Source organism: Camelus dromedarius, chromosome 5 (genome assembly GCF_036321535.1).
Source record: "Camelus dromedarius isolate mCamDro1 chromosome 5, mCamDro1.pat, whole genome shotgun sequence".
Lineage (NCBI taxonomy): Eukaryota > Metazoa > Chordata > Mammalia > Artiodactyla > Camelidae > Camelus > Camelus dromedarius.
The window spans coordinates 20,807,861-20,830,430 of record NC_087440.1 but is presented as its reverse complement, the minus strand read 5'-3'; the positions used below and the strand labels follow the sequence as shown (position 1 = coordinate 20,830,430).

The 22,570-nt window shown below is 33.9% G+C and overlaps 1 protein-coding gene across 3 annotated transcripts in view; it reads right to left on the bottom strand.

Annotated features, from left to right (window-relative positions):
- TTBK2 (tau tubulin kinase 2) overlaps positions 1-22,570 on the bottom strand; it is a 121,231-nt gene that overhangs the window by 75,577 nt on the left and 23,084 nt on the right. The window contains exons 2-3 of one of the 3 annotated variants that reach the window (XM_010994961.3): positions 18,149-18,284; positions 13,761-13,908 (exon numbers count right to left, since the gene is read on the bottom strand). In XM_010994961.3, coding sequence (XP_010993263.2) covers positions 13,761-13,908; positions 18,149-18,217 — 217 coding nt within the window. In that variant the 5' untranslated portion in view covers positions 18,218-18,284. Of the gene's footprint in view, positions 1-4,966; positions 5,182-7,343; positions 7,650-13,760; positions 13,909-18,148; positions 18,285-22,570 lie in introns of those variants that run through there. The other 2 variants (XM_064485674.1, XM_031453230.2) reach the window with 2 other exon arrangements.

Sequence of the window (22,570 nt, the reverse complement as noted above, 5' to 3'; positions counted from 1 at the left end):
AATGATTTCATCACCCTAGTATTTTTTTAAATTGAAGTATAGTCAGTCACAATGTGTCAATTTCTGGTGTACAGCATAATGTCCCAGTCACATATATATATATATACACATATATTCGTTTTCATATTATTTTTCATTAAAGATTATTATAAGATATTGAATATAGTTCCCTGTGCTATACAGAAGAAATTTTTTTTATCATCACCCTATGTATTTTTAAAATGTACTAATCTATTATAAAAATGTATAAGCAAACATATGTTAAAAAAAGAAGAAAAAAGATAAAAGAATTAGGAAACCACTACAAGAGGCCCAATATGTGCATAACAGGTAATCTGGAAGAGAAGACAAACAAAATAAACAGGTGGAAACCACCAACAAAACAATTCAAAAAAATTTCCCAAGAAAAACTTTCAGATAGTGAGTTTCAATAAAGGACACAGCTTGGCACACTAGATGAAAATACACCCATACCATGGTATATCATAATGAAATTGCACAACACTGGAAAAAAGAGAAAAACAACTTGCCAAAGTATCAAGAATCACAATGGGAATTATAGTTCTCAACCACTATGAGTATGAAGACAAATTTCTGAGGTAAAATTATATTCAATCTAGAATTCTATATCCAAAAATGCTCAATATCACTAATTATCAGAGAAATGCAAATCAAAACTATGATGAGGTATCACCTCACACCAGCCAGAATGGCCATCATTCAAAAGTCCACAAATGACAAATGCTGGAGAGGCTGTGCAGAAAAGACAACCCTCCTACACTGCTGGTGGGAATGCAGTTTGGTGCAGCCACTGTGGAAAACAGTATGGAGATTCCTCAAAAGACTAGGAATTGACTTACCATATGACCCAGTCATCCTGCTCCTGGGCATATATCCAGAAGGAATCCTACTTCAAAAAGACACCTGCACCCCAATGTTCATAGTAGCACTATTTACAATAACCAAGACATGGAAACAGCCTAAATGTCCATCGACAGATGACTGGATAAAGAAGCTGTGGTATATTTATACAATGGAATACTATTCAGCCATCAAAAATGACAACATAACGCCACTTGCAGCAACATGGATGTCCCTGGAGAATATCATTCTAAGTGAAGTAAGCCAGAAAGAGAAAGAAAAATACCATATGAGATTGCTCAAATGTGGAATCTAAAAAAAAAAAGAACATAAATACAAAACAGAAACAGACTCATAGATATAGAATACAGACTTGTGGTTGCCAAGGGGGAGTAGAGTGGGAAGGGACAGCCTGGGAGTTCGAAATTTGTATAGTGACAGGCATATGTAGAATAGATAAACAACATTATACAGAGAAATATATACAAGATCTTGTGGTAGCTCACAGCAAAAAAGAATGTGACAATGAATATATGTATGTTCACATATAACTGAAAAATTGTGCTCTACACTGGAATTTGACACAACATTGTAAACTGACTATAACTCAAAAAAAAAAGTTAAAAAAAAAGAGAAACAAACTAGCATGTATAAAATAGATAAGTAACCAGGATATATTGCACAACACAGGGAAATAGAGCCATCATTTTGTAATAACTTTAAGTGGAGTACAATCTGTAAAAATACTGAATCACTATATTGTACACCTGAAACTAATACAATGTTGTAAATTGACTATACTTCAATTTAAAAAAAAAAGAAAAAAGAAGATAAGGTAGAATCTATATCCTGCCAGTGTTTCATTTAAACATGAGGGTAGGATAAAAGCACTTTCAAATGTGCAAGAGAGGTCTCAAAATTATACCTCCCATGCACTCTTTACTCAGGAAGCTAGTAGAGGGGTGGTTCACTAAAATGAGAATAAACAAAAAATTGAAACAGATTCAACAAAGCATAAAATATAAAAGAGAAGCAAAGGGAATCCCCAGGAAGACATTGAGGTGTGATCCAAGGATGATGGCTGTGAACGTAGAAAATAACCAGGACTGACTGGATCAGACTAGGAAGTTCCCAGAGATAGTCCCTTAAGAAGAAATTAAGAATTATTGTGTGAATCAGTAGTTCATTCTTTTTTTTTTACTGCCGAATAGTATGCCATTGTATGGCTATGTCACAGTTGATTTAGTCCTCTTTGAAGGACGTATTTTTCACAACAAAGAATAAAGATGATATAAAATTTATGTATATGTTTTTGTATGAATATAAATTGTGATTTCTTTAGGATAAATGCCTACAAGTGGGATTACTGGGTCACACGGTAAATCCGTATTTAACATATGGTAAGTGTATGTTTAACTGTTTTCCAGAGATGCTGCATCAATTTGCATCCCCACCAGTAATGTGCGATAGTTCCCAGCTGCTCTACATCCTTGTCAGCACTTGGTATTGTCAAAAGTTTTAAACTATTTTAATAGATGTGCAGTGGTAATTCACCGTGGTTTTAATTTGCATTCCCCTAATGGCTAGTTATGTTAAACATCTTTTGCTGAGCTGATTTTTCACTCTGTATTCTCTGCCAAAACCCATTAAAGATTTTTAATTGGATTGTTTCTTATTGTTGAGTTTTCAGAGTTCTTTATATTTTCTGAATATAAATCCTTTGCAAGTATGTGATTTGCAAATATTTTCTCCCAGTCTATAATCTGCCTTTTCATTCTCTTAATAGTGTCTTTCACATGCAAAACTTTTAATTTGATTTAGTCCAATTCATCAACTTCTTCTTTTATCAATCATGCTTTTGGTGTCATGCAAAAGAACTTCTCACTTACACCCAGGTTAAAGATTTCCTATGTTCTTCTCTAAAAGCTGTAGAACTTTATACTTCACATTTAGATGTGTGGTATATTTTAAGTTCTTTTTTTATAATGTGTGTGGTTTAGGTCAAGATTCATTCTTTTTGTGTACAGATGTCCAACTGTTTCAATACCACTTATCAAAAAGACTATTCTTTTTTCACCTTGCAACTTTGTTATATTGGCCATACTTGTTTGAGTCTATTTCTGGAATTTACTCTATTTCATTGATCTATATATCTATGCTAATACCACAGTCTTGATTGTGGTAGCTTTGTACTAAGTTTTAAAATCATGTAGTTTGATTTTTTCCAACATTTTCCTTTTAAAAAAATTTCTGGCTATTTTAGGTCCTTTGCCTTTCTATAGAAATTCTAAAATAAGTTTCTCTATAACTATAAACAGTGCTGTTGGGATTTTTATTGTTATTGCTTTAACTCTATAAATCAATTTGGGGAGAATCAACATCTGTTACTACAGTGAATTTTTAATTAATGAATACGGTATGTCTCTCCATTTACTTAAATCTTGTTTCTTACAAAATCAAGGTTTTATAGTTTTCAGCATAGAGATTTCATACATATTTTGTTACATTTATACCTAAGTATTTCATTTTCGGAGAGCTATTGCAAATGGATTTTTTTAAATTCAGTTTTCAATTATTTATTGCCAGTATACAGAAATATGATTGCTTTTTGTGGGCTGATCTTGAATCATGTGTCAAGCCCATTTATTCTAAGAATTTTTGTGGATGTCTTGGGATTTTCTACATATACAATCATGTCTTCTGCAAACAAGGACAGTTTTATTTCTTCCTTTCCAATCTGTATGCCATTATTTCTTCAAATATTTTTGCCACACTACAACCATTCTCTTTTCATTCTGGGTCACTGACAACACAAATGTTAGACCTTATGATAGTCTCAAGGTTTCTGATGCTGCTTATTTATTTATTTTAAACTATTTTTCTCTGTTTTTTAAATTTGATCATTTCTGTTGATCTATTTTTAAGTTCATCGGCTCATCTGCCATGTCCTCTCTGCTATTGAGCCCATCCAGTGAGTTTTTCATTTCCATTATTGCATTTCTCAGTTCTAAAATTTCCATTTAGTTCTTTTTTATATCTTCTGTTTCTTTGCTGAGACTTTCTATCTTCCCACTCATTCCTGGAATATGGTCATAATAGCTAATTTTAAACATCGTTTTGAGATAATTTTAACATCTGTGATCCTGGCACAGGCATCTGTTTTCTGTCTTTTCCCATGTGAGTTCAGGTTTTACTGGTTCTTTTTAAGCTGAGTAATGCAAGATTGTATTCTAGACATTTAAAATATTATATTATGAGACTCTGGATCTTATTTAAGTCCCACCAAGGATGTTGGTGTTTTTGTTTTAGCCAGTAATTGACCCACTTGAGTTCACACTTCAAGTTCTGACCAGCTTTCTGTAGGTTGTATCTCCAATTTCAGTTCAGTTTGCAAAGCCTTTGCGGTCATACTGAATAAGTTCCATAATTGTCCCACGCAGAGTCCAGTTTGGGGCTTGGGGGTGGTCTATCCCATAATTCAGTCCTCAATGTTTTCATATGCCATTTAGGATTAGATCCACGCACACACAGCTTCGAAGTCAGCTCAGGAGTCCGTGAGCAACTTTAAGTGATCAGTTTCCCAAGCTCCTCATTCTCCTGTAATCTTTTGGTTTCCTGGGGCTCCCCTTTTTCAGCCTTTCAGCAGAAAGCTGGGGCTTCATTAACTCCATTCTGCTATGTATTTCCCATAACTGCACCCACATCAGGGCCTAGCAACAGAAGAGCAGAGGGAAAAGAAAAGCAATGGGATCTGCCCCATTCTCCTGAGACCGTACTCCTCCAATCTGAAAGGAAGGTTTCCTTCCCTCTGAGATTTAGGCTCCTGCCTGCCCCACGGAGGCCACTGCAGCCACTGCCAAGGATTGCTTGAGGCCTGGGGTGCAAGAGAATAAGGAAAAGGGAAAAAAGAAGAAAAAAAGAGAAGGATGTGGGATTGCCACATTTTCTCTGAGCATTAAGAGACCCTTTTCATGGTCCTTGAGTCAGAACTAGAGGGCTTCTCCTGGTGCTTTTTCTGTCCATGTTAATAATTTTCACATCCAAGTTTCAGGATACATTAAGTTCAGGCTGGCGCATACTGGAAGAAAAAAAATGGTAGACTCACCGCCGGTTCAGTAGTACTTTGAATTCTGGTCTTCTTCCCCAATCTGCCTCCTACTATTTATTTTTCAGAGTCCTCAAATAGCCAGTCCAAGCATTCTGTCCAGGTTTTATAGCTGCATTCAGTGGGAGAGACAGGGTGAAGTGTGCTTACTCCATCTCATCTGGAACCAGAACCTGGACTACTGCTTTCATAACAAACTTTGTAGAACTGACTATTTAAACTATTTGTTTAGCTTTGATTATAAGAAATTAAAAGTTAAAAATAAATAAATCCTGTAATAACCTTATTGAGGAAAAGGGAACAAGCAAGCTAATAGGATAACATTTTTTAAAGCATATATACTTTTGGATATTAAATGCTTAGGGAAAAAAGTGAAGTTCTTTATTGTACTTTGCTTTACTTCTTTAAATCTCATTTTATCTGTGGATTTTTATAAATACTAGGACTGTTATAAATTTTTTGAGAGAAGAAAAAAGTTATCTACAATATGAGACAGAGGAAGCCAAACGCAGATGAGAAGCTATAAACTGTTTAAGAAGTTGAAAACAAGTTCAGGATGACTAACAGTTTCAAGAAAAGAGGCCAGAGAAGCAGGCAGCCATCAATTCAAGGTCTTTTATGCCATGTTAAGATGGGTAGATTTATCTGATTTAAGGAAGGCCCTGAAGTATTTTAGCAATGGTTGGGGAGCTACATGATCCAACTGGTACATCTGAAGGGTCACTCCTCTGCAAAACACAGAAGTGCATAGAAAATGAGTCTTACTGTCTGAATCTAAGGGGTCACATCAAATTGCAGAAAAGTATATACAGTATGATTCCACATGTCGTGGGTAGGGAGGGAAATTTCATACATACGCACACACAGTATCATTAGACATATCATATATAATGGTTTTTATTATTATTATATATAACTATCATAATAATTATATATAATTATCATACATATTATATAATATATAATATAATTATGATAGTTATTATATAATAATATTATTATATATGATTTTATATGTATGTATATATGTATGTATGTATACATGTGGATAAATATATAGACAGATTAAAATATGTATTGAATGTTTCTGGAAAAATCAGAAGAAAACAGCAGCAGTGATTAACTTTGGAAGAAAGTGAGGAGCTAAGATACAAAAAACTTTTACTTTTCACTTTATTCTTATGTTTGATTTTTAAATTTTTTTACGATGAATATTTACACCCTTTAAAAGAATTGTAAAAAAATGGAAGGAGATCTTATGCATAAACTAGCTATGAGACAGACATAAGATATTAAAACAAGATAGGTATGAATGAGCCTAGCATTTAGCACTGTTCCTAGCACACAGTAAGCACTTAAACAATTATAGATCTCCCTGCAAATAGAATACTACCAACCATTTATAAAGTTAGTTCACAACACAAAACAACTTTTCAATTACATTGCCCTACACTCCATGGCACTAATTCACCAGGCATTTTCAAGCATTCAGTAATTCGAAGAAAGATAAAGAATAAAAATGGATATTGAAGATATTTATAATTACTATTTAATTATATTTTATTATAAAAGAAATGTTTGCATTATGTGTGCATTATTTTTCTCAATTTCTTAAGCACTGAAGGGTATAAAGGGAAACAGCAAAAGATCTTCTCCTTTCCTGGTCTATCTAATCCCAGTACCCAAACATAACCATTCCCAATGGCTTCTTGAGTTCTACACAATTCCAGACCGTCTTTGTACATATAAAGCACATATAAAAAGATATGTGCATGTGTGTACAAAGACACATATGTACATTATATTCTTTTTCAAGGAAATAACTCTCTGTTCCTTAAAAGAATCTAGATCTATTCTGTTTCCTACATGTCATTTTTCTAAACCCAAACAGAATAATGAAGAGGCAAATCCCTAAGCTGGCAGATGATGTTACATTTTCCAAGTCAGGAAATGTTAAAATGGACCTACTGAACAGATAGTGTTCTCAATGATCAACTAACACTCTTTGATGGAAAAGATGAACCTTAATCAGGGCAAGCAAAAGTTACTTTAAAGGGAAAAAATACACAGGCTGAAACAAACAAAAGAGCAGATGATAGGTTTTTTAAAAGGTTTAACGATATAATAAGGAGGAAGGATTTATCCCTAACCTTTAAGTCCCAGAGTTTGACTACTAAGCTCTCCCACAAAAGGAGTTACCAGAGATCTTCTAACTCATCCTTTGATGGAACAGAAGCTTAACGAAGGCAAGCAAATTTGGGGTAACTTTCATAGACAGTCTTCTATACTGAATGTAACAGGGGTCTAACCCGGAAATTACATATATCTTATATTTTTATGACTAGGGGAAGAAAGTAGTCATATTTTACAGCAGTACCTGGAGACTTCAAGCAAGGAAGGCAAAAGAGGTTCAGTTGCTTTTCTGTAACAGTAACCCTTCATCTCAACTCTCAGCGTGTGCTCTGCAGTCTCCAAGGCAAAATTAGAATCCAGGACCAATATTTCAGGGTTTAAAAAAGGCCTCCAGAAGTCAAATTAAAATCACTTCCTCTTTATGAGCTATAAGGAAAGGCATAATTTTTCCCTGTATTTGTAAGAAGCAAGAAAAATTAATTCCTAACTATTTCAACTGAGAATAATAAAATTATTTGGTTATCAAACTGTGGCATTTTCTCCATTACTTCTTGATATTAACAGGATCTTCACTTGCTTTTAGAGGATCTAGAGGAGAAAAACTTCTAAATAATTAAATAAGCTTCTAATTAATTACTTTCTCATCAAAGGTAATATATAAAGAGGAAAACCTCAGTTTTACCCAACTTGGTGCTTTGAAAGAGCACAAGAGATAAGACGATGTTGATCATTCACAGCATCAAGTAAAGAGCTAAAATAGGACAGAAAGGCTGGACAACTTTCTAGTCATTCATTCATTCATTTAAGTAATGATTTTTAAATACAACAAACTTCATTAGATTAAACACATTATGGAGGGAACACACATAAGAATTAGTAAGAAATCCCATCTACAGAATATTTTTAAAGAGAAACCATTTTTACGCTTAGATATATATTTATGTATCAGTTGAAAACAAGGGGAAAATATAAGCTTTTAAAGATCCTAGGAAGACTTCCTTTAATAAAAAGATACAAATTTTAGTCTTTTTACAATATTCTGAATTCCCAAAACATTAGACCCAACTATATGCAAAGATAAAAAAAACTTCTAAGCCAAACAGAAATCATTTTCTGGAAGACCCAAGTGACTGTCTTTTGTAACAATGAAGAATTGAGTATCTATATAATATGGTTTTAAGAATTTAAGCTCTAGTCATCCAAAGGTGACTTTATCAACTGGTATTTATAACACTCTTTAACAAACTATTCCAGAATCTTAGTATTTCTTTTTCTTACCAAAAAAAAAAAAAAAAGAAGAAGTTTATGAAGAAAATAACAACCAGAAATAGAAGAGTTAATGTTGTCCTATTCCCCCACATCTCCATTTACAAATGTAAACTATCACCAAATACAAAGCCACTTTCTGCTATCATTGTGGCACTAAGCATAATACATCAAGTTTAAATGTACATAATTCCCATCCTTTTAGATGCTTCAAATTTAAAAGAGAACACAAATGAATTTTTAAAAATAAAATGAACAATGTAGATAAACTGAAAAGTGCACATAAAAATAAACCAGGCAAGACTACGTAATTTGTGAGGCTCAGTGCAAAATGAAAATGCGGGACCTCAAGGTTAAAAAACAGGAGAAAAGTGCTGTCATCGATAAAGCTTTCCCCTTTCTTCTGCAGTCTCTCACTTGTCGCAGTGTTCATTTGCTATTTAGTGATATTCTAAGAAAAATAAAAGTTTTTAGTTCTTAAAAAAAAAAGAATAAACCAGGCAAAATCTAGTATTTATTAAAATCTGAGGAAAAAAAAAAAAAAAAACTACTGAGAGAAGTGTGTTGGTCCAGTAGCAATTAATGTCCTACTGCCCATACTGTGATCTCAATTGTTTTCCAATACAAGGAAACAGGGCTTCTTGGAGAAAAACGGTTCCTGATTCCAAGTATGGTGCAGGGAAATTTCAAGGAAAGCCTGATGTTCTGTGCCAGAAAGAAAGGATGATCTCAAAGAACACTGAAGTCACACCAGAAGGACAAGCAGCCAACTTGAAAGGGCTTCTACTAGCCAAAAAAAAAAAAGGTGAAATATAGCCAGAAGAGAATAATGACAGCAATGGGTTGAAATAAAATATATAAAAATCCATGACCTCAGAGCGATACTCAAAACAGAAAACAACTCACTGGTCACATACAGGCATAATTCGTTATTTCGAAAATTGGTAAATAAAAGAGAAGAAAAATCAAGACTTTATCCTGCCCTTCTTGTAGTAACTATATTTCAGGGGAAACAAACAGGTGATGAAATAAAGTTCTACTCTGTAGAATAATTCCAGTTCACAAATTTAGAAGGAATAAAAGAATCAGAAAATTCACCATTTTGCAACCCTATGGAGACAATGGATCTAGATCATGTACTTATGCCAGAAACAACATGAATCTCATCACTCATAGGTCTAACTACAGATTTACAGGAAATCTGGAGGTTAGAGGAACACATTAAACAACACTGTAAGGATATGATCAGCTAAATCCAGAATTTGGACTATTCTACTAAACTAAGAACTTTACTTCTCAAAAAATAAATGGCAAGGCCAAAATTAGAAAACAAACAAACAAAAACAGCTGGGGAGGGGGAACTCTTACAGATTAAGAAAGACTTAAGAAATATGTCAACCAAATGCAATGTGCCTACCATGTATATGAATCTTGATTTGAACAACTCAACTGTAAAAGGCTATTTTTGAGACAAAGGGAGAAATTAAACACTGGTTGTTAGATTTTATATGGTATTGAGAAATAATTTTCTTAGATGTTTAAGACTATAGTGTTTATATTATTAATAAAAGAGTCCCCTAATATAACTTACAGACTTCGGTTAATAATAATGTATCAATATTGGTTCATTAACTATAACAAATGTACCACACTAATACAACCGACACTAATGCAGTAGAGAAAGAAAACTGCAGACAGGGACTCTGTATTTTTCTGCTCAATTTTTCTATATACCTAAAACAATTACAGAAAGTAAAGTCTATTAATTAAAAAAAAGAAGAAGAACTGGAACATGGGTTTCCTCTCCAATGAGACTCTCCAACCCATTCTTAAAACTGGTCACCTGAAGAGTTTCCACAGTTCATTATTTAACTTTTCCAATAATAGAGATACCCCCAAATTTTCCTCATGTTTAACATAAACAACCTCTAATATGTTCTCACACCATGTTTTTTTTTTTTGATGAGGAATAAAGGACTAAGAATTTCTATGTTCCAATAGATATAATTTAATGGATTCACAAAATCACTGATTATCAACAAAGCACAAAGTAATGTCTGTCAAATTTTGATATATGTCCAAACAACCCCCACCTCAGCTCCACAGACTCCTTAACTGGCTGATAATTCATGACTCTGAAATAAAGAATCTTTTCACTAAAAAACAGAAAGGGAGATCTTATCTATTAGATAAAGATACATACTGTAATATTTACAGATATGATGTCTAGGATTTCTTTCCAAATACGCCAGCAAGGTGGGAAAAAATGTAGGCTATAGATGCAAGAGGACTGGTCAAATGTTGACACTTAGTGAAGCTGAGTACTGGGTACATGAATGTTTATTATACAATTCTCTCTATTTTTGTATAAGTTGTAATTTTTTATAATAAAAAATTAGGGAAAAAACATTTAAGATTTGCTTGTCTCACTGCAGGACTCTAGACATGTATCAAATGTTGTTAAAATTAGAAAGGAAATCTAACTTTTTAAAAAGTACTGATGGTAAGTACTGCAGAATTACTAGTGATCAGATTTGAAATCATAGGACAGAAGGGTTTTTTTCCCTCTTATACCAGCACTGCAAATAAGACTGTATTTATTAAAAAGAAAAAAAAAAGAGTGGTATGGTGAGTTAGACCTCAAGAGATCATAAAAGTGGAGAAGTGAAAATAGGTAGGATATCACCATGAAATATTTATTAAGATGAGAGAGAAGGGAGAAAAAGGAATCTAACAGACTAGTGAGGCAATTAACCCCTTTGCAGTTTCAAAGCAAATACACTGAAAAATAAACTTTTGAAAGAATAGTCACAAATGGAGAGAAGAAACACAAATGAATTATTATATAGAGATGTATCTCTGAATAATTACATTAATAAAGGGAAAAGCTTAATAAATTCTACAGTTCTATTTAACAGGGAAACTTCAGAGAACAATTGAGTGTAGAAGTACTACCTAATAGGCCTGTTGACAGGTGGTAGAGTTTAGACACAACTAAAACATTCAGACACCTTTGTAAATCCCAAGTACAATTCAGGAGTCTAGCTTGATTCAATAGAGAACAGTAGGACACAACCAGAATAGTTCAGAGAGCTTTGAAAAGAGAGCAATTCGCTGCAGTAGCATGAGGAAGGTCATTCAGAAGAAAAGATGGGGGGAAATGCTAAGGCCTTCAACACATTAGGGCCAATGAGAAAGGAACATACTAGTAATGAAATTATGCATGAGCTGAGGGAATCTAGAATTGTTAAGTACAGGAAAGACTGAGAGAAAACTGAGATCTGAGGGAATCCAGGAACAGACATTATGAGAATTCTGAAAAGGGGGATTAATTTATTAAAAGGAACAAAACTTAAGAGTTCAGGCTAAATTCATCATAAAGTATCTTTCTATCCTATAAAGAAATAAATCCTTATACCAGCTATCAAAAATTGAACATCAGTTTTAAACCAACCAATCTTATAAAGGGTTAGCCTCTGGATACCTTTTCCTTACACGTTTAGTGTTTTTATTAGGGCCACTGAGCAAGAAGTCATTATGCCAACAGGAAGGAAAGGGCAAGCAGCTCAGTCCCATAAAAATGTTCCTAAAGGGTCCATATTCCAAAGCACCCTCAACAAAAAGAAGTTGTGAGGTATCAGTATGCAGAAGAAACAGTTAGAAAGCCAAGAAAGAAAGTCAAAAGCTGCCTCACTGAAATACAGAACAGAAGATAAAAAAATCTATTTATTTTTGGAAAGTGAAAAGTTCTGAAGAACAGGATGTCATGTGGTTATAAGTAGGTCAGAAAAACGTACTATAACATTAGGAAATAGTATGAATAGACAGAAGGAAAGGAGAGCCTCAGCATCCAAGGATCTCTAATTCATCCATTAAAAGGTACTAAACTGTTCTTCAAGCTTTATTACATAGAATCCTGAGTAAACTATGGCCAAAATAGGCAGGAGAACCTGCTGAAAGGGCTACAGAGATGTATCCTGCCTCACCTGGAAGCATCTCCTCAGGACCAAGTAGAAGAAAGGCAGAAAGTAGCACTATCCAGGCCAAGCTGATGTTGACATGCCCTTTATAGACTTGCCTGAGAGTAAAACAGAACCCAGAAAGAGGTAGCTCCAGCTGCACCTGTTTGTGGTCTCTATGTGACTGAGCTGAGAACAGCTTGAAAGAAATAGGGGGGAAGCAGAAGATGTGAGAAAGAGAGAGCACCATTCTTCTCTCTATTTTTCCTTCTCCAATCATCTGTGTTTTTCTAGTAGTGACAAGGGTGCTGATCTATCCACTGTCTTCCTGATATCCCATGTTTCAGGAAAGCTAAGTTTGGGCTGAAAGTAACCATAAAACAGATCTACAATCTTATTAGCATAATGTATTAGTCAAATGAGCCAAGGAGAAAAGAATCTTGGACGTAAGAAAGCTTACGGCAAAGGGCAGTGATTTAAAGAACAAATGTTGAAACAATACATAATACACATTTCATTAACTTAACAGACAGAAATTTACTGGAATTCCAAACATCAGGGCTTCACAAAGACAGCACATTCACTCTACAGACAAAACAGCCATGAATTTGAGGGTCCAAAGCTACGTAGCATTTTTGTTCTTGCTCTTTTTACCAACTAGAGTTATTTCCACCAATCACAGCAACTTCCTTTGCTCTGTATGTTGGCACTAAATTCCTTTAGATACTAATAAATGTACCATAATAATACCAAGCCTTCTAGAGTCTAACAAGAACATTTAATGTGCTAATCACTCCTACTTAATTTTGATTCAGATAAAACATTTAAGTATCAGTAATAACAGATTATGTCATAAACTGAAAATATAAAGGTGAATTAAACTGGCAATGAATTCATGGTTTAATATCATTGGACTGATGTCAGAAAAAATTATTTATCCTTGTAGTTAAAAAATAGGGACCCAAGTAGTAAAATGGACCTCAAAAATGATGACAGGGTCAGAAAGAGTTACTTGATGAAAATGAAGCTAATGAAATCAACACATAACAAGTACTATTATTTTCAATCCATCCTGCAGTGTGATTTGAAGGCAGCTTCCTTAATGTTATTAAAGCATGTTTAACACAAAAAAACAACTCATAGGTTATTTATGTTTGGCTATTTTTTTAAAGGCAAATTTTACCATAACAGGCATTATGAAAACACTTTCTAGAGTAGAATGTTTCAGATAATTCTCTCTCTCTCATCCTAACTCACCACAAAAAGAAATTCCCAAAGTCTAATTATTGCAACTACTAGCTAGTAATAACATTTCCAAAAGAAAAATGTTCAACATGTTTATACCAAGCTAACATCAGAATATTCAACTGATAGTTAGGGAGGCTCACCAAAGAGAACAATAAATATAAATTGGTATATCATACAAAGCAGCTTACCTTGTAGTTTTTTCAATACAGCAACCTCCATTTTCAGAACTTGTTTTGGTTGTTGAGCTGATTCCACCTTCAGTGCAACATTTTCCCTGGTAAGCATGTCCAAGGCATCGTAAATTTCTCCAAAGCCCCCACCCCCAATCTTCCTCAACTGCATAGGAAATAAAATAAGAACATACACACACAAAATTACTAGAAGATTCGAATTAGAAACTGATTCACCTCTCATATTTAGACAATAATATATGATTTGACTATCCTTACTTTACGATAAAAGATCTCAATATTGTTACTAAATTAACTATGCATACGCCAAAAACACCTAGAAATAACATCAAAATATTTCCCCACAAGTTTTCCCACAAAAAGTAATGAAATTATTTCAGCAACAAACAAGTTAAAATTTGGTCTACAGCCAGCATCACAAAAAGCACAGTATCTGAAAGCTTCACTTCTCACAAATGCCCTTCAACAACCAGATTTGTTTTACTTCTAAGGCAATCATTTAAAGACTTTTTAAACCCATAAAATCTTCTTGCCAACTGAAATCTTATCTGGAACTTGACTGACATGCGTAAATGGGGAGGTCAGAAGAGGGGCAGGGTAGCCAGAGCCCAGCGTTCTCAGCACCATTTACCCTCCTCTCTGAGGCACTGAACAAGGTGCCTCAGCTTTATAGGCATAAATTTAGCTCTTGTTCTAAACTACCCCAGTGTTCACTCTATATTAATATATTCAAGTAATAGTAAATTTCAATCAAGTGAAATACTTTCAACAAACACTTAATATTCTTCCTGATAAAATGTGTTAGCTTAACTGGGGAATATTAGGATCTTGGCCCAAATATTATAAGCAAGTTCTGAAGAGTTAGTGACAACTCAAACTGCAGAGCTGTGAGAAACTGGGATGGGAGGAGGGTAGGTGATACACTTCAAGCTAGATACAGCATAAAATTAGCCTTCTTCCATTTTCTGAAAACCAGTCTTCTCCTTACTATATTATCGAACAGCTAGGATGTGATACAATGAAAAGAAATGTCTGGAAGCACAGGATCCTAAATCCTAACCATCACAGAGGCCTCACCTCAAGCCTTCCTTCTTTCTCCACAGGGTCTGTACTGATTACCGCATCTAGGCTGATTTCTTTACCTTTGAATTTCTATAGGAATTATTTGCTTAATCATTTAATTAATCACTTTACTAGGCTAAATAAATCAGATATCACTTTATAAATACACTATATGGCTTTTTAACTCATACTTTAACTTTCCATTGTCTATGTCCTAGCCTGTACAGTGAAATAAACTACTTCAAAGAGAGGGCCACTCCTTCTACTTTTTTATTCCCCCCCATAGCATTTAGCAAAGTGGTAACCATATAATTATTGCTAAATAATTATTTATTATTTTGTATATATGAGCCATTATTCTTCCTTATTCTGGTCTGGTGATGGGAAAGAGATACCATGTGAAACTCTCATAAGAGTTTGAGACTAAAAACAAGTTCCAGAACTTAATTTCAGTTAAACAAATTGCTTTTTGTTGGGCTCTGATTGGTTCTTATGATTATTTATATTTTGTCCACTAAACAAAGCCTTATATAACCTAAAAAACTCATAAAACAGTACCAAAGGAACATCTTTCTAATTATGGTCTGCGATGCAAGATGTCTTCGTGTTCTACCTCACAAAGAACCTTACCAAATGACAGGACAAAAAAATCTAGGCTGAAGTAAACGATTTTGCTTCTTGGTCTATTCCTACAATGTCACCTGAACAGTAACAGAGCATTAATTTTTTTTAATCGAACTTAACAAAGCTCTAAGGCATCATCAATGTTTATACAGCAAAGAGAAAGAGGCAATTTAGTACGATGGTGATATGCAGATTAGGTAAAGAACAGAGGTTAAAAAACTGGCAGAGTGCATTTTCCAAAGATGGCCATATGCTATTGCCCACTCTCTCTGCTCTTCTTCCATGTGACCTCACCATTTCCCTGCCGAGAAGTAGAGTCCATTTCCACACTCTCTTAAACCTGGGTAGATCTTCTGACTATTTTAACAAACAGAACACACCAAAGTAACACTGCATCATTTCTGAGAATAGCCATTAACCAGCCCTGAAGCTCTGTTTCTTGTCTCTCAAGAGCCAGCCACCGTGTAAAAAGTGTGTCCATCCTGAGAAGCCATAGCTTTGTAGAGAGGTCCTAGAAAATGAGCCTCCAGGTTAGCAGTAAGGGAACTAAGGATCCCAAGGCACCAAAGAAGCCATCAGAAGTAGATCCTCCAATCCAACCAAACCTGCTCGTGCCGCATGGCTAAGAGACAAACCACTCAGGCAAACTCTTCCCAAATTCTTAATCCACAAAACTGTGAGCAAAATAAATGACTGGTTTAAGCCTCTAAGTTTTGATGTAGTTTGTTATATAACAACTGATAACCAAAAAACCATCCTTAACAATGAACCTATGATTTCTTACTAAAAATGCCACTATGCCTCTCAAGTTTGGGGTCATGCACTACACATATATCAGCTCTAATTACCAGGACAGAGCAACTATGCCAGGCATAGCTTCATCTGTCACCTTTTGATATGTCTACTGGAGAATAGTTAACCTTTAACAGAGAACTTAATACAAAGCTGTCACCAAAGCACCACTCATGCCTGACTTACATAAAAGATTACCAGTTGCTGGAATCTCCCTGCAGCAGTCCATGACGACATGGTTCTTTTCTTATATTTACTCAAGTAAATTTTCAAAGCTTCCTGATTTGCCTAATCAGTAAAAACAGTGTACCACAGAAACAAAATTTTTATTTCTAAAAGAGGAAACTTATTTTTCCAATCTGTTGATAGACTAAAGAAACTATTAAATAGCTTTGCTAAACCTGTTGATGGAACAAAACTTTGATTAACAAAATACTAGGCAGCAATAAAATATATTTAAACATATCCAAAATAAAAATAGTTTTCTCAGAGGAGGAAAGATGGCAGACTCCAACTCCAGAGCAAGGAAGCCATCAAAAGACTATTGGGATCATGTGAAAAGGACTCAAGAGACAACTTGAAAGATGTCCCCTTGGGCAAATGAGACAATTTGAGCATCAATAAGAATGGTAACTAAAATGGCCTGAAATACATTAAATATGTTTAAATCCATGAATTCTTAATTATATTTTTAAGATGCTAGGAAACCAATTCATTATTTTGCAAACTGGCAAATTAAGAAAAAGAATCAAGCATTTATCCTGGTTTCCTAGTCAAACTGTATCTCAGGGTAATCAAATAGTTAATGATGGGAAATTTCTCTTCATAGATATGTCTCAACTAATAAATGAAGGAATCACAGAATATCCCCAATCTGCAATTGCTAATGATTTAACAGACCTAGACAATGATGATCAATAGTGCTAACACCACAAAAATGATGGGCAGTAAGACATTATGTGCTTCCCATCCAAAGTTCACAATACTCATTAAGAAAAAAATGCCCCATCTCAATAAACAAACCTGAAATCAGATCTAATCAAGCTTCTAAGAGTTTACATAAAATACATGAGATAGAGAAACATGTTAACAGCACATTGAAGCAATAAAAAAATCCAAACTTTGGGAAATTCCATAGGCAAATAACTTAGTTTCTTCAATAAATAAACTGTAAGGAAAAAAGAGATGAAAAAGAACCTAGAAATTAAAAGAAATTTAAGAGATGTCAAACAACTACAATATTCAGACTTTTTTGGATTTGATTTAACCATTTAAAATAATTTTAAAAACAACTAGGAAAATGTGAAAGCTGGAAGGATACTTAATGATATGAAGAAATTATTGCTTTTTAAGATATGAAAATGGTATGATTATGTTTTAAAAAGAAGTTTAGAGATATATACTGAAGTGCATACGGAGAAATGCTAAGACAAAAGATTTGCTTCAAATATTGTAGGAGAGAGGTTGAAGAGATAAACAAGATTGACTATCAATCTATAACTGTTTAAGTTGGTGTATGAGTACATGGGGGTTCTTTATTAGTCTTGGTATTTTAACGTATACTTATAAATTTCCTTAACAAGATTAAAAAATAAAAAAGGGCAGTTCATTGGATTTTTTAAGTGTTCTTTCCCTAAGTACACCTTTATTTATCTTGCTTAATATTACACCTTTATTTACCTTGCTCAATATTAGCTATCAGAGGTTAGGAAACTTTACTACTATATGAAGCAAGAGTAAGAATTAGGGTATAAACAGAACCTAATCATAGGAAAAGAACTGAAAATAACTGCTTTAGGCATATAAGCAAATATACATACTATTTCCTAATGAAATGCTATTTTTATCAAGATAATAAAGCCTACCCACCCCCCTACCAGCCCTCTCTCTCCCTGATGAATACTCACCACTTTCCATCTTTCTTTGACCAGGATTCCAACACTCAGGATATCTGGCTGCTCTCCTCCTCCACTCATTGCAATTCACTGATGTGGCAGAATGGCTACACAGGCATCCAGCTCCCAAGGGTGGTTTCCATTTAACCTAAAACAAAAGAAATAGTAGCAGTATATCAGAGCTAACTAATTAACACAAACACCCCAGCACCAAGTAGCACTACTAATCCTATACATTAATTAGGTTGCTTTCCTGGAAAGGAGGGAAAATCCCACGAAATCATTTCCAAAATGTATTTAGTGCATAAAAAAAAAAAAGTACTTATCTTTCCATTACAGATGCCCAGTGAAAAGCCAAACATTAAAAAGCCATTATGTTACAACACAAATACAATTTACAGGAACTGAGACTGCTAGACTACAGGGTAGGCACCGTATCAGTGGTAGCTGACCCACACTACTATCCTTAGTTCAACATATTGCTAAGAAAAAGACCTGGTACCTAATTTATAACAGCATACAGTTTAATAGGTTGTAACTTAGAGATTAAAATCATCAGAGCATTAATAAAATTTTAATGTTACATAATACACTTAAAATACATTGGAAATAAACATGAGCCACAGAAAAGATCAAACCCAATACCATGATATGCTAACAAAAAATAAATAAGTAAAAGGATAATAACATGACCGCATACCTGTAGAAAATGAGGATACTGCAGAAAAATATGGCCTAAAAAAACCAACTGTGACCTAATATTCCAGAACAAACTCAAAAAAAGAAAAAGAAGCTTTAAAACAACATAAATCATAATTTTAAAAGCTCTTAAATGAGAGAGCTAGACAACAGGGACACATAAAAACAAATCTGAGCAAATTCAGAGAAGGATCTGAAATTAAAGAAAAAGAAATGAAGACTCAAGTAGAAGAGATATGAGAGAAAACACCAAACAAGTAAGAGAGAAAAAATAAAGGAGAAAAATGAAAAAAATTAAAGGGAAATTTAGAAATTAAAAATGATAAATAAAAGGCAAAGTAAATACAAAATACAAATTATAGAAGGCCGCTCAAAATAAAACCAAAGCTATGAAATAGAACAAATACTAGCCACTGTAATTCAAGCAAATTTTCTGGAAATTAAAGAAAGACTGAATCTGCATGTTGAAATATAATACTACATATTAGGGAAAACAATTCAGTAGGTCAACATCAAAACACAGTCCAGTAAAACTACTGAATTTTAAGGGGAAAAAAATTCATTGGACATCTGTGCAGAAAGTCCAAACTACATATAAAGGAGAAAAATCTGAGACATACATTGGCACAGTTTATTATATATTTAAATATCTAAGGAAATGTGAGCAAAGTATGTTCTATTCAGCCAAAGTAACCTTCAAGGCCAAAGGAAACACACAGTTATGAACACACAGAAATGCCCCTAGGAATCAACTACATAACAAGTATTGGACAATCAGAAAACTGTGGTAGATGCCCTGGAAAGGCCTAAAAGTGATGATAACTCAGTAGCAATGAGAACCCCTGCCTCCAGATTGTGAACTCTAAACAGCACTTGCCACCAAAAGCAATCAGGGACCCTTGGAGAAATGGCTTATTCCAGGTATGGCTCAGGAAGTTATACATAATGAACCTGGGGCATCTTGTCAAATCAGAAAGCAAAAATGTTAACAATACTGCTACAAGCATCAAAAGGAAATCAGAGACAATGGAAAGGATTCTCATTTGCCAAAGATGAAACAATTTGAGCGTATGGTGACTGCAATGATTGGAAAACATCAAAAATAAAAACACCCATGAGTTCATAATGACACTTAAAAAAAAAAAAAACAGAAAATTCCTCTTTGGTCAATTTTGGAGGTTACTAAGGCACAACTCATTATTCTGAAAATTGGTAAATAAATAGAATTAAGCATGTATCCTGCCTTTCTGGTATGAACAGTATTTCGGGGAAACCAAAGAGAAGACAAGGGCAACTTTTGCCTTTGAGAATAGTCACAACTAATAAATGCAGAAAAAATGATACGATTAGAAAATCACCATTTTTCCATTCCCTGGTTAAATAGTGAATCTAGGCAATGACCATCAATGGCCACTGAAATCAAAAGTAGGAGAATTTTAATATGGAAGGATCAAGTTGAATTCACTGATCAACTTTAACATTACTAAAAAAAAAAGATAATGTAACATGATACGATGCAACAAAATTTTCTCAGTACCACCTATGATGTCTCTGGCTTCTTAAAAAAAAAAAAAAAAGAACGTAAATCTAATCAAGCTTCTAGAGTTAATTATCAGTTTACAAAAATAAGAGAGAAGTATGTGTTAAATAACAACATGAAGGTACAATCAGCTAAATCCACGGTGCTGCAGATCCTAAAGAACAAACAACCCACATAAATGACAAAATGATCCAAAATAAATGACATGAAAAATAAAACGCTTACATTGCACATTATAAGAAATAAAATATATATCAACCTAAGGCTACAGCTTGCAAGCACAGAAAATTAAGCATCCACTTGGGTAAGGAATAATTGGTAATTTTGTAGTGTGTAATAATAGTAATGAAGTTATGTTTTAAAAGTCTGTGTCAGAGATAAAAATAAAATACCAATGTACAAAGCGATGAAAGGTCTTAGATTTGCCTTAAAGCACTCTAAGGGGAAAAAAGAGTTATTGTGCTGGGGTAGAGAATTAAATGAGGTAAGAATAACAGAATTCTTATAATTTTTGTACCTGTATGATGAGTACATGGAAATCCATTATACTATTTATTTCTGGGTATGTTTGTAACATTCTATATTAAAAGTAAAAAACAAAAGATAGAAAGATTAAAAAGATCTAGAATCCTTTTTAACAACTGGGGCTGGGACAAGTACATATCCATATGCAAAAGAATGAATTTGTACCCCTACCTAACATTATATACAAAAATTTATTAAAGATGGATCAAAGACCTAAATGTAAAAGCTAAAACTATGAAACTCTTGAAAGAAAATGCAGACATAAATCTCCACTGATTTTGGATTAGGCAGCAATTTCTTAGACATCACACCTAAAACACAACCAAAGAAAACAGATAAACAGGACATCAAAATTTTTTTAATTTTATATGTCAAAAGGGACAATCTATGCAATGAGGAAAATAACTGCAAACTATATATCTGATATGTGGTTAATACCCAGAATATATAAAGAATAATTCAACAACAAAAATCAAATAACTCAATTAGAAGAATGGGCAAAGGACATGAATAAATATTTCTCCAAAGAAGATACACAATTAGTCAAAAAGCATATGAAAAGATGCTCAAAATCTCTAATCATTAGATAACTATAAAATGAAACCCACCTGAAAAATCACCTCCTATTAGGATAGCTACTATCTAAAAAAGAAAATAACAAGTGTGGACAAGGATGTGGAGAAACTGGAACCCTTGTACGCTGCTAGTGGGGATATAAAATAGTGCAGCCACTGTATAAAAACAGTATGGCAGTAGCTCAAAATATTAAATAATCAATTCCCGTATGATTTAGCAATTCCACTTCCGGGCATATAACCCCCAAAATTGAAAGCAAGGACTCAGACAAACATATTTGTACACTCAAGCCCACTGCAACATTATTTACAATAGCCAAAAGGTGGAAGTAGCCCACATGTCCATCAACAGATGAATAGCAGATAAAGAAAATATGGAAAATACATACAGCGGAATATTTTTCAGCCTTAAAAAAGGAAATCCTGTCACACGCTACAATGTGAACAAACCTTGAGAACATGCTGAGTGATATAAGCCAGTCACAAAAGGACAAATGCTCTTATGATTCCCTTTATTTGAGATATCTAGCATAGCCAAATTCATGGAAACAGAAAGTAGAATGTGGTTTCTAGGAGCAGCAGGGGAGGTGAAAAGAGGGTACTGTTGTTCAATGGGTATAGAATTTTAATTCTGCAAGATGAAAAAATTCTGGAAATCTGTTTCACAACAATGTGAATATACTTAGTATTACTGAACTATATACACTTACAAATAATTAAGATGGTAAACGTTATGTTATGTGTTCTTTACCACAGTAAAAAAAAAAAGTATGGGCCCTGTGCAGGGGAATCTGGTGATATTCAGCAGAGTAACATAATTTACATTTAAACTCTAATCCAGCAATTCCACTTCAAGGAACTACCCAAAGGTACATGGCAAAAATATGTGAAATGACTTCTTCACAAGGCTTTTCACTATAACGTTACTTATAATTACAAAAGGCCAGGGGAAAAACTAATAGCCCATCAATAGGGAATCGGTTAAATATAAAGTGGTTCACTTATGTAATGGAGTCCTAGCTCAGGAATAAGAGATATACTGACACAGAGTGATTTTCAGGATATACTGTTAAGTGAAAAAAAAGTAAGATGCAG